The sequence below is a fragment of the Globicephala melas genome, chromosome 18 (genome assembly GCF_963455315.2).
Source record: "Globicephala melas chromosome 18, mGloMel1.2, whole genome shotgun sequence".
NCBI lineage: Eukaryota > Metazoa > Chordata > Mammalia > Artiodactyla > Delphinidae > Globicephala > Globicephala melas.
In genome coordinates, this window is record NC_083331.1 from 76,369,316 (window position 1) to 76,383,594 (window position 14,279).

Consider the following 14,279-nt stretch of genomic DNA (forward strand, 5'->3'; position numbering starts at 1 on the left):
GATCTGCCTCAGGTGGGGTGAGGCTCAGACTTGGGCAGATGACCTCTGACCTGCTCCACGTCACAGGCAAGGTAGCTCCCTGTGCTTATTTGTTTAACCTCATGGCGCTCCTCCAGGACAGGACCTGGGAGGTCTGCCCACAGCCCCGAAGGAGTAGGTTCATTTCTTTGGGGTCCTCAGCAATCCGTACCAGCACCACCCATGTAGAGAAAGGCTTCGGAAGGTCTGCTTTCCTTGGCAAGAGGGCCAGTGGAACAGCATACAGACCTTAGATTCAGTTTTAGAGCAATGGGAGTTGGGTCAAGACTCCAGAATATTCTGAACGACGAGTTCCTCTTGCTGGGCCCTCCCAGATCAGGATCTTCTTATCTTGAAGAATGGAAACTGATTCGTGCTCTGATTAGCACTTGGACCCTGTCGCCTGCCTCTTTTTTTTTTTTTTTTTTTTTGCGGTACGTGGGCCTCTCACTGTTGTGGCCTCTCCCGTTGCGGAGCACAGGCTCTGGACGCGCAGGCTCAGCAGCCATGGCTCACGGGCCCAGCCGCTCCGCGGCATGTGGGATCCTCCCGGACCGGGACACGAACCCGCGTCCCCTGCATCGGCAGGCGGACTCCCAACCACTGCACCACCAGGGAAGCCCCCGCCTGCCTCTTATTTCCTATAAGACAGTAGGCTAGTTCAGGGGCTCTCAATCCAGACTGCTCCCCCCGTTTCCCCAAACCCCAGGAGATATTTGGCCTTAACCTGGAGACATTTCAGTTGTCACAACTGGGGGAGGGAGGGAGCTACTGACATGTGGTGGGTGGAGGCCAGGGATACTGCTAAACATCCTACAGTGCACAGGGCACTCCCCACAGCAAAACATCATCCCACCCACAACGTCAATAGTGCCAAAGCTGAGAAGCCCTGGGCTAGTTGGTTTCTTCAACTGTAAAATGGGTAGAATAATAGTAAGCATAAAAAGATTCAGCACTGGGCTTCCCTGGTGGCGCAGTGGTTGAGAGTCCGCCTGCCGATGCAGGGGACACGGGTTCGTGCCCCGGTCCGGGAGGATCCCACATGCCGCGGAGCGGCTGGGCCCGTGAGCCATGGCCGCTGAGCCTGTACGTCCAGAGCCTGTGCTCCGCAACGGGAGAGGCCACAACATGAGAGGCCCACGTACCACAAAAAAAAAAAAAAAGATTCAGCACTGTGCCTGGCCCAAAGGACACAGTCAGTACACATCAGCCCCTTTCTCTTTCTCACTCTGACCCTCCAAAGCCGGGATGTTTCTGCTCTGGCCGAGATCTGCCGTGTCTAAGCAGAGGTTATAATTCAATGTCAGATGCAGACAGACAGGTTTACATGGAGGGCTGACATGGGATGTCTGTCGACTGTGTCAAATACACACAGGAGGTAAAGGGCTGGTGAAGCCACAGCCCATCCACCCTAACAAGAGAGAAGCACGCACCAGCGCAGGGCCTGAAGCAACACAAGCTTCTCCCCAGACTTCCAGGGCCGGAAATGGAATCACTTCAGGTTGGACAGACACCTCCAACTCTTCCACATCAGAGTGGCTGCGTGTTTTAGACAAGAAGACAGAAATTCCATTTTCAAAGCTCTCTGCTTTGAATGCAGCCTGGGCGTGCACTATCTGATGAGCCAGTGTGTAGAGAGGGGCTGTGATTCACAGACAGTCTAATTAGTAAATAAAAGGAGTATGTGTTTCTTCCCCACGTTGTTGGCAAGGATCTGGGTATCAGCAGGTTAAAGTGTTCTGAGAAGCTATGAGGCACCTACGCTGTTCCCATCATTCCTTAGAAATACTACAATTCTGCTTCATTAAGATTCTCTGGGCTCCCAAGACTGTGGTTTGGGAAAGTCCCTTTCAAGAGTCACTCTGTTAGGAACCATCAACCTTTGCCATGGTAGCATTTATCAACAGGCCACAGGGGCTATTTTCTCTGATCAGTGTAGTTAATTTCAGCATCTATCTTTTTGCAGCTGTGTGACAGATGACCCTATTCTATATCCAAGTGAGTCCGAAGATTAGTGAACACATGACCTAATTCACCCAGGAGACTGTCCCTTTATTTATGGTCCTAGGCCACTGGGATCACTCCCTTCTCAGGACAACTGTAGCACTTGTTTTCTCTGCTGTTTCTCCTGCAATTTGATCATTTACTCTTAACTTGTTATTTATTTCATGTGTATATCTCTTACCTCTCTTACTTCAAGGAACTTGAAGCGTCCTTCTCTGGACACTGCAAGGGTCACAGAATAGAATGGAAGCTTTACATAAACGTGGGCTCCTGTGGTTAAAATATGTAAAAGACTTCTTGCACAAACTCAATTTTTGCCAAGTATAAATGGTTAATTTCCCGGCCTATGGCAGTAACTCCTGGGAAGAGGTTGCCTTTCCCACTGCCTCAAATAATTGAGAAAATCAGGTTACTGAGCAAAATAAGAGCTTAACTTTTGGCCCTTTCTGAGGAGGCATGAATTCAAAACCCTAATCAGTTTAAGGAGACACCATTCCCACACTGCTGAGGCCTCTGGAAAGACACGACGTCACTGTGTACAAGCCCAAATTAATTACCTAGAGAAAACATCTGAAGATCTGCGTGGCCAGCCAGGGAAGTGGGAAAGTAAACAAGTCAGCAAAGACTGAAATCCAGTGAAAGGCTCAGTGAGTTTAACTGTTGAACTCAGAATAAGAGCCCCAGCACTATACTGATAACTACGAGATTGTAAAACAACCAATGATCTAATGCATTCATATTTGCTTATGATATCTGGAGAATATAAGACATTCTGTCAATTAATCATATCTCCATGGAACGCAGGACTCCGCCAAAAGGGATTTGGCAATTTAAACTGGAGATATTCCGATTTCCATTGGTGGATTCTAAATAGCCAATATGTTCAAGGGATCCTCGAGGGGGCATTTCTCAGAAACAATGCTTTCCAAAGTTCTCAGGCAGTTGACACTCTGTCTCAGTTAGGTAATTTGAACTCTCCCTGAGTTATATGGCTTCTATCATCCTATTTTCAAAAGCACGTCAGAACTCACTTAACTTGTACACATTGGAGCACAGCAAAATAACTCCTAGGAGAATCGAAAACAGGCATTAGTAGCTCAAAAAGCAGGCCTGTGATCTGAACCACTCGATGTAAATTCTGTGACGCTCAAGCCTTTATTCATTTATGGCATTTACACCCGATTAGCACGTGCAGGACCCACTTTGAGAACAGTGGTGGCAGATGAAGGAGACCAATTTCTCTTGCTGACGTGCCAACCGAGAATACGTTTCTTTGTTATCTGACCTTGGGATGAGAGAAAGGGAACCAGACCTGAAGTCCCAGCTCAGTCATGCTCTGGGTGTTTCCCATCGTTAAACTGATTATTTTAACATCATGTCCGAGACAATAAGTGGAAGTTTAAAATTTCCTCTTTCAGTGGGAGGAAGGCCCTCTTCCCGGCTCATGCTATGTGAACCACAGGACCTGAAATAGTTATGCTCAGGGCGAGAAAAGACAGAGCTCCGATTTCTGTTTAAAGGTTGTAATCCTAAATCATTTAGCTAGTCCCCTGAATTTTGAAAGGCCATCTGAATCCATTCAATAATTACAGCCTTGGGCTTCCCTGGTGGCGCAGTGGTTGAGAGTCCGCCTGCCGACGCAGGGGACGCAGGTTCGTGCCCCGGTCCGGGAAGATCCCACATGCCGCGGAGAGGCCGGGCCCATGAGCCATGGCCGCTGAGCCTGCGCGTCCGGAGCCTGTGCTCAGCAACGGGAGAGGCCACAGCAGTGAGAGGCCCGCGTACCGCAAAAAAAAAAAAAAAAATTACAGCCTTTTAAAACACAAATTCAGAATGGTTTAACCCAAAGCTTGCCAGTATTTTATTTTAAATAGTCTTTATTTAATAATAAGGTACAAAACCCAAAGTGGGCAATGGAGCAGACAGTTGAGGGAGCAAGGTCAGGCCAGGAAGGACCACGGAGGTCCTGTGACCTTCCCACCTTGACCTTCCTGTGCCAAAGTGGAAGGCAGGGCCTACAGTGTATGTTCCTGTGTCCCCGATAAGCACAGACCTAGCCTCTGCTGACACCCTGGCCACAGCAAGGGCTTCCTCAATGCTCGGATTTGAAAAGAAACACTTAAAGACCCTTTCCTTGTTGGGGTGGGTGTCAGATGCCCCCTGTGAGTGAGATGTGACCTGCCATCTCCAACGATGCTTCGCCAGCTCTGAACGGACATGGGCCAGGTCCCTGTCAAGTCGAGAAGTCAGCCAAAAATATTTGGAAAGCTACACCTGGATAAATCTACCTTGTTACATACAATGGGTAGATTTTTGGTTAAAATTCAAATGAATCAGGCTAGAAAACATAAGACCAGAACAGGAAGTCTGAAAAGCACCGAGGCCTGGGGAAGTGCTACCAGGTCTGCAGCTGGTGGAGGGGAGAGGAGATCAAGGAAGCGGGTGGAATGGACACATTCTCTTTACAAGCGGGAAACACCGACTCTGCCTGACCCCCGATGCTTTAAGTTACAAGAAAAGCAGAGTAGTGTTGATACAGGTCTCCATTTCCTATCTGTTGAAAGTTCCACTTTTTGTAGTTTGAAGGATTTCTTTGTTAGTTCAGCGTGCTTATAATTCAAGTTAGACACACATACAGAAAAAGAATCTGTGGTATGAACAGACTTGCCTCTCCTCTCAAGGATGCAGCCTGGAACTAGCTAGAAAAACCTCCCAAGTAAGAGAAGGAACAGCACCTGAAGATGAATTATAGTTGATAAAGTTGATGATGAAAGATATAAAAATGTTTCCACATACTTCATTTATTCAAAAACCTATCCAGGTACTACCAGTGCCACCAACTGTCAACATATTTTTTAAAAGAATAATGTTGGTTCTTCAGCAAATAGCTGAAAAGAAATGAAACAATTTTCTGTAAAGTAGAATTTGCTGAATTTCAAAAGTGCGAGTCTGTGGCCCCACATGCCCTGCGCACAACAGAAGGGAGAGAAGAACTTGCACCCTGGCCCTGCTGAATGACACCTCCAGTTCCAGAAAGCAGGCAGAGGTCCACGGGGGCCCCTCCCTCCATTCCAGATGGCCCCAGCTGCTGTGGGTCCCACTGACCAGCCAACTGGCCATGCTGTCTCACGGCCCCGCCCAGTTTCCATGGTGACCCCCAGACAGATACAGGATGTGGCACTGTCCCCGGGTAAGGACCCTCTCTCAAAACAACTGCCTGCTTTCAAAAGAAAATAATCTTTATCCAGGTCTGTGATTCTTCAAGTAAGAGAGAGGCAGAGTACTTGCTTAGAAAAAACTATTATAATTTTGCATTTGGGAAACAATAAATAGTTACTGTTTCTGTAAATAAATCGAGACAAGTATGTTATGAACTTACAATTGTTTAAAAATTCTAATTTGAAGAGAAGGCTCTAGAGTTCAATATAAATGTTCTCTTTTTTCAGAAAAAGGCTGAGTTTAGTTCTCATGCACTAATGCCAAAGAATGCTATTGACTCAACAGATTTTCTGCCAATATACTTGTTCCTTCTACAGTCAAAAAAGGAAATAAACCAAATCACTGTCTTGACGTTAATTGCCACCAATAATTACAATCTTCGGGGAAGAGCAGTTAAGATTCCTCAAAAATACTGCTGAGTTTGGTTTTGCTTCATTTGTATTGCTCTGGGGAAATTATTGAAACGGTAATCAGGCTTTAACACGACTTGCTGATTATTCGGTTGTTTTAATGCCATTTCTAATGACTTCCACAGTGATGGTAATTCAAGAGAAATTACTGTCATCAGAGCTCAGGCTACTCACCTTCTGTCCCTTTACGCCATGGCAGTCGCATTTCCCACAGCCAGAGCCAGCACACACACCCTGGAAATAAGAGAAAACATCTTTCAGTAGAAGAACACCTGCAAGTTGAGGTCCGGAGCTGAACTGAAATGATTTTGGCATCTTCAGCTATTTATGGGTTAGCCCTACCCTTTTCGTATGAGCACGACTCTCGGGAATTGTTCTAACAGGCTCTCCGTACTTGTTCAACGGTCCATCTCTTTTGCCCTAACAGACAAAACAGCAATCCGGGAGTGGGACACATCAAAGCATCGCTCAGTCCAAAAAGTGAAGGCTGTCACACGTTTAGAAATGGACTCTCCATTCCCCATAAAACAGCAGGAACCCACTCCTATCTTCAAGGCTACGAAAGTATCGCACTTCTGATTCAGGAGTTTCAGACCTGAGACCACGGGAGATTGGAGTGGCAGGGGAGGAGTCCATGCTTCGTCCCTCACATCCCCAGAGACACAGATACATGCAAAAAAAAAAAAAAAAATGTGTAGAAAGGACAAAAAAGAAGCAGCCCAAGCCTTAGAGAACTGATTTTTAATTCAATTAAAGCTGGAGTGTTCAATCAAAGAACATTCCACAACAAGATCCTCCTTGTAGCTCATTTCTAACATTTAAATTAATGTTAAAACACAAGATAAAGAATCCAAGTATGTAATACGAGCTGGAGAAGAAGGAAACCGCACGTTCAAATGCCCACCGGGTGCAACAAACGATCAGCCACCATCTTATTTAACGAGATACGTGTTACCATCCCCAATTTACAGACGCGAAAACTGAGTTAGGAGGTTTTAAATAACGCGCCAGGACCAGGTTGAGACGAACTCAACTTCAACTCCCATCATGGAAAACTCCCAGTGCATTAAAAGACAAACATATGATGGTGCTCAATACATTTGCAATTTCCTTAGAAGAATCCAAATTCTAAACCAAAAGAGACATAGATATTGTGGATAGAATGGAAGAGGGCATGATAGGAATATTGATAATCTAGCTAATGAGGTTTATTAGTGGCTCGATATTAAGTGTGAGATAAAATGTATATCTAAGTGCTGCTTCCAGCAATACAGTTTCTGGAAAATAAAACCATACGATTAACAATACCGTGATCGTGTGAAGTCTGTTTTTTTAACAACGTACTCAAGTCTTAGTTCCCCTGCCTTGGAAATCTTCTGCATGAAACAGCTACATCTGGAGATATTTATTTCATAAAATAAATCCGAACAAGTGGCTCCAAGACAGTAAGCTGTTCTTAATTTTACATTCTGGAAACGGAGACAACTGACAACAGTCCAAACGGACCCCAGAGGTTACAGATCTGTTTCTTTCCCTGACTCATCTTTCAGGCAATTCTCAGCAGGCACGCTCATAAGCTCCTAACATTGCAGGTCAATCCATGTGCACAGTTTTGCTTCAGAATCTGGGTTTGGGTGACCACTCAGAGTTGTCCAAAGAGATGAGGCTAAAATCTCAAACCTGTGCCCCAGAAATTCATCCCAAATGCACAAATATAAAAGAACCAAGGGACTCCGGGGATGAGCCTTCCTCAACAATCCCCAGGAGAGGGCTATCTGCTCCCAACCCGGTGTGCATGAAATGTGGGTTATATGCCTCTGTTGTGACCCTTATCACATGTTTCTCAGAGTCCTTTGCATGTATGTGTCCCCAGACCCCGGAGGCCCAGAGCCTCTCACCCAGCCTGATACAGTCTGTATTTCACCTGTGACCACATCGGTTGTAAAACCCACAACAGGAAATAAAGAACATCACTGACTGAACCATGACACACCCCCTCAACTGTTCGATCTACCCCAATTCCTAGTTGTTAAAACATTAATAAAGGAACATTGGAGACAACCCAGTGACACTGGTAGGTCAACTTACAACGTATAACTACATCACGGCACTGTGGGAAAATACTCCAAAAAGGAACTCGGCGATGAGTGTGGGACTGTTCCAGATCCCCAGACCAGCCAGGGAAAAGGGGAGGTTCTGGAATGCCTGGGCCCCTGGAGCCGCCCGAGGCTGCTAGGTTAGCCCCCAGGCCAGGGGAGCCCAACAGGTGCGGCAGCCTCGAGTCACCTGGGCTCCGGGTGGCCTCTTCCTTGCAACTGTCCCATCTCCACAACTTTCCTGCTTCTGAGCCGGGTCCAGAAACCCACCTCTGCTCTTTCAACCCTGCTGGTTATCCAGAAGGATACCAGAAGGAAAAGTCAATCAGGCCAAGACCCACTGACTTAGGAAATGTCCAGCCATCACCCAGGCTTAGCTGGGGGAACCCAACAACAGCCCAGGGTGGTAACGGACTTTTCTAACTACAGTTCAACAACGGCGTCTTCAAAACTTCAGATTAGGTGGGAATCTAATGACTGAAGCTGAGAATGGCTGTTGGTGATTCTGAGGTTTCCTCTTCTGAAATGCTGCTAAAATCTCAGAAGTTCATCTTTATTCAGTTTGAGGGAGGTTATAAAAATGAATTTCCTGGAACTGTTCCCTGAAGCTATTGGTAAATGCCTTAATTCAGGGGTCCCCAACTGCCGAGCCGACGACTGGTACCTGGTCCCCGGCCTGTTAGGAACCGGGCCGCACAGCAGGCGGTGAGCAAAGCTTCATCTGCCACCCCCCATCGCTCCCATGACCACCTGAGCCATCCCCCCTCCCCTCCCCCAAACCCAACTGTGGAAAAACTGTCTTCCACAAAACCGGTCCCTAGTGCCAAAAAGGGTGGGGACCGCTGCCTAAATTGCAGGGGACCCCAGAAAAGAGGTCACAGGGCCCCAACGATGGATGCTGAGGTCAAATTGTTTCTTGAGCTTTTGCTACAGAAACACACCCAGCGTGTGTGGATAACAATCCAGCAGTTTTTCCCTGGACAACACTTCAGGTCATGACAACTACTGGGGGGAAATCGGAGATGAGAAAAAGGACTACAGTCTTATTATAGGCCCCATTAAAGGACCCTCCCCCCGCCCCTACCAGCTTACTTCAAGCAAAAAAATAAATTCTTAGTCCCAGACAAGACACTCATACCTCCTTATCTGCTTTATTCACATAGGAAATTTTATGACCCCTTCTGGCCCTAGAAGACAATTCCAAAGAATTGATCATTCTAAGAAGATCTAAATGATGGTCAAGTTTTCAGAACAAAAGGCATTTTTAGACCATGATTTTTGTTTCACATTCTGGGTGGCCTAGCATTTCATGTAAATGGCTCTGTTTAAAAAAAACCTAATTTTTAGAATAACAAACAAACATCATGAGAGGCACATTTACTTTGCTAAATGCAATCTACTTTGAAATATCACTCTTCTGGCCCTTTACAACTGCTGTCATAGAATGCCCCAGGAGGGATATCACCCTGGCATGTAGAGTCATTTTAGCTGTGACTCAGGGGTGCGCGGATAAAAAGGACAACAATGACGTCCCGAGTGTCCTTTTCAATCTGGTGTAATGTCTGATTTTGAAATAGCTCATTAAATAAAAGCCTTCAGTCATGCAAGTCTCAATGCTCCGTTATGAATTACTATGTGAAAGGGCGAATAAACTGTATGAGTTACTCAGAGTCACGATTTTGCAGGTGACCTAACATGCTAAAGGCCATGCCACAAATTTCATGATTTCCTGAGGAATTACATTCCACGTCCAGACCTCTCAGCAAAATCCAAAGAGAGAAGGCAGCCCCCCTGGCCCCAGCGGCTCCCTCCTGGCTGCATACCTGAGGGGGCGGACAAGTCTGAAGTCTGGAAGATATTGGGTTCCAGTCAGCTAGCTCCCATCCCATCTGTTTCTAGAACAGGAAGAACTTGTACATTCTGTGAAGTACTGACACTCCACTCTCCCCTCCCCGGAGTGCAAGGTCAAGTAAACCAGCTCAAAGTCCCCAGAGGCAGGCCTGTGCTTCTTCCCGGGAGACGCTCACTTAACCTACAGTCACGACTGACGAAGGTGGTCATGAAGACAGTCTCCACTTGGAAATGGGGGATGTGGCGAAAGACCCCAAAGGTCAAAAAGTTGTAGGTCTTTTGGTCCATCTTATAGAAGTAGACCGTCCCTGGTCCACAGTGACACGGGTCACTCAGACCAGTGAGGGTAAAAGAACCCTAGAAATTTCTCAGGGGGGAAAGCATCACCATGTGTACCCCTAAAACCATAGGAAAGCTTAATGAAAACCAAATCACACTTGACAGCCAATAATTTACCACGAGAGCATAACAAATTCCCTTCAAATGGAAGCAGACCTGAATTAATAGTATTTGAAACAGAGAAGAATACATCAGTTCTCAATGAAGTCTGTAGGACACACACAACTTCAATAGCAGAGGTCAACTTTAAATGCCCACAAATAGTACAACTGGAAAGGAATGCAAAATGTACAACAAAGTCATCCCTAAATCGAAAACCTTTTATATTCTGTACGAGTATTTTTATACTTTTCACGACAGGATAAAACAATGAATGTTATTCACATTTTCTTTCATGCCCCAATTAAAAATTTCCAGAGAGTCAAACCATCAGAATTAATGCTATAAAGTATGCTAAGTTCCAAAAATTCCCCAAGATTTATGATACACAGTACTAGTGCCAAAGAAGGAAGGGGAGTGACGAGGGTCAATGCCTTTCATTTGAAATAAAGTCTATTTCCGGTCTTTCTCTGATCTACAGACTGACAGAAAGCTCTTCCCGACATTACAGTGAGTTCTAGGTGGGGAGGCTCGCTAATTCCATTTAGAGAGAGACTTTTTTAGTTAACCAAGGAAGCCAACTGCCACATTACTCTGTGTGTGTGTGTGTATGTGTGCATATGTGTGTGTGTGCATGTGTGTGTGTGTGTGTGAGAGAGAGAGAGAGAGAGAGAGAGAGAGAGAGTAAGAATGCCCACTCATGCTAATTTGTTAACTGTGACATACCTTCCGCAGGAAAGCATATTTGAAATGAGTTAAACAGAGTGAAGTCCTCAATTGTCTGAATTTTTTCCTGCTTCTGAAGGGAGATAGACCTTTACCATCCCCACTGTAACAATTTTTATGTGTTTCACATCCCGCCAAATAGGGACAAGTGGAGCTCGGCCAAGTCTAAACAGCTTATCTTTCAAATTCCTTTTCACATTCTCTGCGCTGTGCAAAATGTCAAAATAGTTTTGTGGTGATAGGACGATCCCCATTTTCTTCCTGGTCGTAGCCCTTCTTCGGGGAATCTTGTGAATAATTATCTACCCCACTAAAGAAATATGTAGAGACACAGGAATGTATTTTAGGACTACTAGGGCAGAAATTGGAAGCATGCAGAAACCAAAAGTGGAGCTTCCAGACTCCCCAGGGTCGGGGGTCAAGTGGGACAACCCTTCTGGAACACGGTGAGGCAGCGTCTCCTGAGCTGAGCGTCACACACTGTCTGGTCCCACTCTTGGCACCTGTCCCACAGGTATGCGGGCAGATGTCCATCAAAAGTCATGTCATACACTGTCATTACCAAAACCACTTCCCAACATTTGCCCTTATCACATCCCACTGAAGTGTGGTCTTTTCATTCCTATTATTTTTAATTCTGTATCATTACTCCCAAGATGGTAGTATGGCGAATAAAAGATGACCTCCTCCCCCCCAAAAAAGACTCAATGAGCTCACACTCTTTTTGGAAACTAAAACATCATAAAGAAATAGAGAGTATATATGGGAGATTTTAATATGTATGTCCTAATTCCCATCCTGTTTGTGATTTTTAACTAGGGTATGCTATTTTTGGTAATTCTTGTTTTAAATGTTAATTTACTGCCATGAGGTTCTGCAAAATGGCTGTCTATGCCTCCATGGACCCCCTGCCCAGAGAGGATTGCCCTGAAAGAGAACCTTAAAACTTCTCCAACAGGAGGGGAGGGACGGATGGGAGCTTGGGATGAGCAGATGCAAACTATTCTGAATAGGATGGATAAACAACAAGGTCCTACTGTATAGCACAGGGAACTCTATTCAAAATCTAGTAATAACTTATAATGGAAAAGAATATGTACGTATATGTATAACTGAAGCACTCTGCTATACAGCAGAAATTAACACAACATTGTAAACCAACTATTCTTCAATAAAATAACTTTTTTTTTAATTACGAAAAAAAAGAAACTTCAACAGGAGAGCACACACAGTATGACCCCATCCCATTAAGATCAAGAACAAATGAAACTATCAACGGTGAGAGTCAGGAGAGTGTTGGCCTCCGGTGAGGTTGCCTAAGAGGTTTCTGGGTGCTGGGACATTCTCTGCTTGATCAGGGTGAATGGTAACACGTGGAAAAATTCATTGAGCTGTGAATTTACAATGTTTGCACTTTGCTGTGCTTTAATAAGATTTTCCTTGAAGGCATGCTCAAGAATGTTTATTGCAACACTCTACGAAGTAGCCCGAACTAGAAACAGCAGAATAAAAACACAGTGGTCTGGATTCACGGAATGAGACCCCTACCCACGGAGGAAGGTCGGCTATGACACAGATGGGTCTCATAGACTTAGTACCGAGCAACCCGGAACCAGGCACAGAAGGACAAGCCAGGAGATTCCCATTATATAAAGTTCAAAACTAAATAAGATGCAGTTGCAGAGTGGTTACCCTAGGGGGCTACTGGTGACTAGAAGAGCACTCAAGGGGCTTCTAGGTTTCCTGAAGTGTCCTGGCTCGTGACCTGGCTTCTGATCCACGCACATAAGGGACACTGTGTCTTTATGATTTCACACGTTTCTTCAATAAAATCTACCTCTCCCCCAAAAAGTGTGCCTAGGATTTAACAATTAATAACAAGATAAGATAACGAACAAGAACCTACTGGATGGCATGGGGAACTCTACTCAGTGCTCTGTAATGACCTACATGGGAAAAGAATCTAAAAAAGAACGGATACATGTTTATGTATAACTGACTCACTTTGCTGTACACCTGAAACTAACACAACACTGTAAATCAACTATACTCCAATTAAAAAAAAAAAAACACAAAAATCAGGGCTTCCCTGGTGGCGCAGTGGTTGAGAGTGCGCCTGCCGATGCAGGGGACACGGGTTCGTGCCCTGGTCTGGGAAGATCCCACATGCCGCGGAGCGGCTGGGCCCGTGAGCCATGGCCGCTGAGCCTGCACGTCCGGAGCCTGTGCTCCGCAACAGGAGAGGCCACAACGGTGAGAGGCCCGTGTACCGCAAACAAAACAAAAACAGAAACCAAAAAACCCCAAAACACTATGATGCAGAATTACATATAATACACATAAAAAATTAAATGAAATATTAACAAGTGTGAACGAATTCCACTAAAGTAAAAGACAAGAAAACCCCATTATTATAGCTGCTATTATGTAATGTTGTCTAAAGTTTCTAACCAACAAAACTGTTGATGAAAACAAAAAAAAATAATAACAAGATAGAGAGTAAATTATAGCTAAACGTTGCAGTATAATAATAATTTCTTAAAAGCCTACATTTGTACAGCATTTTTGAACTTCCAAAAATATGCTTGGAATTGTGGATTGAAGGGTGACTGATCTCCAAGGAGCTCACAATCCATGTGCTTTCACCTGCATTTGCTTGATTGTTATTCTATCATCGTTTTTTGGTTTTTTTTTTTTGATAAATGTAAGATAGATGTGATTCCAAAGATGTGAAAATAATTTCTCATCCTTAATCCAATAGAAAAGAAGTTAGTTAAGTAAAACAACATTTCTGTTCCAGTCAATCATGGAAAACGTGGAAGCAGAATGTCCCCACTACTTTTTAGACTCACAAAACATTTCTGCTCAAATGTGAAAACAACTACCAGTGTGATATATTCTTGGCAAAAAAAAAAAAAAATGAGCATGAAACATTTGAGAAACAAACTGATCTTGGAATACGCAGCATCTCTCGTAGTCTGACTAAGAAATGACTTTGCAGAGTCTGGTGGGCTCCCAGCAAACAACACAAGGATATGGGGATGTCTGCGTGACCATTGCCATGGGATGGCAGTTCTGTCCTCCTGTTTCCCGCATCGTACAATTCTGGTGACTCATTTTCATTTCTTTTCTTCCATTTCTCACACTTGGCGGGAGTGAATGTGGAATGTCCTTGCCTGGGAGTGGGATAAACTAGAGGGGGTGATGGTGCAGCCCAGCACTTCTCCTCCAGGTCATTGGTGGTCCTGCTGCAAACAGATGTGACTATAATTAGCTGCCACATGACAGCGGCTCAGATGACTGTGTGTGAAACAAGTTGGTGGGCTGAGGACGTCCACTGGGACCCACGGGTGGAAACGCTGCCTGGAGACGGGAACTGGGCGGGGGCCCTGGGGGCTGCTGACTCACTGGTCTGAAGGACGAATGCGGAGGAGTCCATTGCGGCAAGTTTTTAGCCCAGGGGTCATCCGAATGAGCCAGAATGTTCTCCCAGAGCCACTGGCTGCCCTGTCCAAGG

General features: G+C 45.2%; 1 protein-coding gene across 3 annotated transcripts in view; it reads right to left on the bottom strand.

Annotated features, from left to right (window-relative positions):
- COL4A1 (collagen type IV alpha 1 chain) overlaps nt 1–14,279 on the bottom strand; it is a 148,206-nt gene that overhangs the window by 83,178 nt on the left and 50,749 nt on the right. For all 3 annotated transcript variants that reach the window (XM_030856757.3, XM_060287797.2, XM_060287798.2), the window contains exon 2: nt 5,826–5,885. In XM_030856757.3, coding sequence (XP_030712617.2) covers nt 5,826–5,885 — 60 coding nt within the window. The remainder of the gene's footprint in view (nt 1–5,825; nt 5,886–14,279) is intronic.